The following is a 3,452-nucleotide window of genomic DNA, read 5'->3' on the forward strand; positions in this document are numbered from 1 at the left end:
TTTATCTATGGGCACTCCATTTATTTATCTATGGGCACTCCATTTGTTTATCTATGGGCACTCCATTTATTTATCTATGGGCACTCCATTTATTTATCTATGGGCACTCCATTTATTTATCTATGAGCACATCATTTTTTTATCTATGGCACTCCATTTATTTATCTATGGGAACTACATTTGTTTATCTATGGGCACTCCATTTATTAATCTATCGGCACTCCATTTATTTATCTATGGGCACTCCATTTATTTATCTATGGGAACTCCATTTATTTATCTATGGGCTCTCCATTTGTTTATCTATGGGAACTCCATTTATTTATCAATGGGCTCTCCATATATTTATCTATGGGAACTCCACTTATTTATCTATGGGCTCTCCATTTGTTTATCTATGGGCACTTCATTAAAAGTGTGATATGTCCTATTCACAATGTCACACTTTTAACTGTTTAACGATTATGAAAACACCATTTTTTAACTGAAAAAGGAGTGCCGGGAAACTTGATTATTCTCTTTACTAATGACGTCACATGGTGCTGAAGATACTCAATTTTGAGCTAAAAAGTATTGATATATACGTTATCCTAAATCAGACAACTGTTTAAATGTTGTAACTGTGAATTGAGCATGCCACTCTGTAAAGATACGTCTACAGTCCCTTTAAATGGGCCATAATATCCAACTTCAGTCAGTCACATTTTTACTCGAAACTTTATTAATTTGTGTAATATTTGAATTCTGAATGTTTAGATGCACCCTGTATCGGAGGGTGTTTACCATTATACAGACTATACCCTGGACTACTCAAACTACGATGCAGAGAACTTAGAGAGAGCACTTGGGATGGATTTCCAGGGAGTTCTGCACAGAGAACTTGCGGCTAAATAAAATACAGTGCGCACTGCGCATATCCGATTGCCGCGCAACACATTTTAGATTGAAAATTTAATCAAATATGATTAACCAAAACGTTAATATTGGTTCCTTTACATATATTTTACTTTACTTTTCATAATCAAGAAATAGTGGTTTACTCTAATGTATTAGAATTATCATGTGAAAATAATGTAATCCTAATGATTGTTAAAATGTTGCCATTATTATAATGTTAAATCTTTTATGTCGCATGATATACAAAGTCCTTCCAATCTCCGTCCATTGTAAACGAAGCATATAAAAATACTAAATGTTGACAGTAAACAACGCTTTTCTGACGATTAAAATTGTGAACAAAATGGGATGCAAAAATAAAACCCTCAGTCTAAAGATGCATAGCTAGTTTTATTGTTTTGATCTCACATGTTTATTAAGTCTCCTTGTAAGTTGTAATTCATATTATTTAGAAAATGTATAACATGTTTGCACTCTGCTGTCCCCTCTGCAACATTTAATGAAAAACACTGAGAAGAATTCCTCACTTCTTCCTCGAAATATCAAACAGAATGTAAGACATTTTTTGTATCTGTTCATCATTTTAAACAAAAGTTTTCGAAATTATTTAGAATCGAGCCAAATTGTATGGGGTTTCTTATTGTTTCTTATTTATTAACGGAAACTTACATAGAATATTATTATTTATTTCCCATTTACAAAAAGGTTATTCTGAAATGCTATTGAGGAATGAATAATGCATAAAATCTAATAAGAATAGCTGCAAAAATGTTTAAGATGATTTATTTAAAAAACTGTGTGAAGAAAATTAGTACCGATCAACTCCAAATTGTATTGCTTACATGTACTCCAATAATAAATTATACTTGTATATATTTTAAATGATTCACCGCTTTTTACCGACTTTTTACCGATTTCTAGTCATTTTAATCAAACTGAATTGTTCCAACTGTACAGTATTCTTATATGTATTATTTAAAAATATATCATTCAATAAATTTTAAAACAAAACAAAACCCTGACTAAAGTGTCACCCGTAATAGCGTGGAAAAGGGAGAACAACATTTAAGTAATCTTTTCTGTATTTGATCTTGTTATTTGTACACAACTTTAAAAGTAGGTGTCATTCTATTTTGATCCAAGGAGATGTATAAAAAGGTGTAAGGGAGGAAGGAATGCCAAATTTTGGCCTTAAGTCGAAATACTTTTCTAACAAAAACTAAATATATTTTTTATAAAATGTTATTTTCTGGGAATTTTTTGCTGAATTTAAATTTTTTGAAAATTGAATGATTTTCTGAACCCTTAAAACAACGTATTAAATGAAAACTCCTTAGTTTCTTTTTGTATCTATCTATATATATATACTTTACTTGTCTGTCTGTTTGTATCGCGCGCGCCCTGAAAGCCAAGTTTTGTAAAAAAAAAAGAGTTTTATGTTTTATGAAGGAATTTTGTGTGTTCTGGGTTTAGCAGATAAGATAAAATAAGATACTTTGTGATAGATTAAGATTTAAGATAAACAAAAATAAGATGGATGAATTGAAATTATTCTAGGTAAAAGAAAAAGATAAATCTGTTTTATGGAACGTATAGGTTTTCAACGTAATACAAAGAATAATAAATAGTACACATGTTTTTTACAAAACAAACACTTTTAACTTTTGGAGACCTCAAGGCTCAAACCCTCTATTTTTTAAATCCTAAATCGTAAAAGAATCTGTAATGATCCAAGAAAAAAGAGTAAAAGGTAAAAATAATAACAAGACATTATTTCACAGAGGTTGCGTGATTTTACTTTAAAGAAAAAGAGGGTCGTGTCGAGTAAGGCAGATATTGCACATATATTGTAATTGTAAATATGTCTTCAAATTTTTTCGAATAGAAAACAATGCAAAGACCCTTAAATTATGAGATTATATTTCATCTACATATTTGAAATATTTAGTTGAAATTAAAGTTCATGAGTTGTAAAACATTTCAACGTTTAATATTACTTTTTCACAAGCTTCATCAGTTATTTAAGTTACAAAATTGTACTTTTGATGTTATCGTAAAAAGGTACAATCATAACCAGAAAACTCCGAGATAGGAAGACGACTTTATAGCAATAGGTAAGCGTATTTGATGTTGTTGTAGAGCAAATAATTTTATTAGACACTTATTAAATCACTAATCAAGTGAAATTGGTCTGTTTACACTGAATAATTTCTGTTTCCCGTGCTCATTTGACTATATAAAGATATAATTTAAGTTTAAAAGTCGTCTTTCTATTCCCGAGTTTTCTGGTTTATCAATTTTTGACTTTCTAATCTCGTTTTTAGGCCGGGAATGAGACAAACTTGGTGTTTTCTTGTTGGTTTTGTAAGCTGTAAATATTGATTAACAAAAAACAATTTTCTGTTTTCTTGTTGGTTTTATAAGCTGTAAATATTGATTAACAAATAACAATTATCTGTTTTCTTGTTGGTTTTATAATATGCTATAAATATTGTTTAACAAATAACAATTTTCTGTTTTCTTGTTGGTTTTATAATATGCTATAAATATTGTTT

The 3,452-nt window shown here is 29.5% G+C and overlaps 1 protein-coding gene across 1 annotated transcript in view; it reads left to right on the forward strand.

Moving 5' to 3' along the window:
• LOC111705696 (uncharacterized) overlaps positions 1 to 1,949 on the forward strand; it is a 6,116-nt gene extending 4,167 nt beyond the window's left edge. Inside the window, exon 4 of the mRNA XM_023478336.1 lies at positions 757 to 1,949. Coding sequence (XP_023334104.1) covers positions 757 to 894 — 138 coding nt within the window. The 3' untranslated portion in view covers positions 895 to 1,949. The remainder of the gene's footprint in view (positions 1 to 756) is intronic.
• The last annotated feature ends 1,503 nt before the right edge of the window (positions 1,950 to 3,452 follow it).

This window comes from Eurytemora carolleeae, unplaced genomic scaffold (assembly GCF_000591075.1).
Source record: "Eurytemora carolleeae unplaced genomic scaffold, Eaff_2.0 scaffold112, whole genome shotgun sequence".
NCBI classification, from domain to species: Eukaryota; Metazoa; Arthropoda; class Copepoda; order Calanoida; family Temoridae; genus Eurytemora; species Eurytemora carolleeae.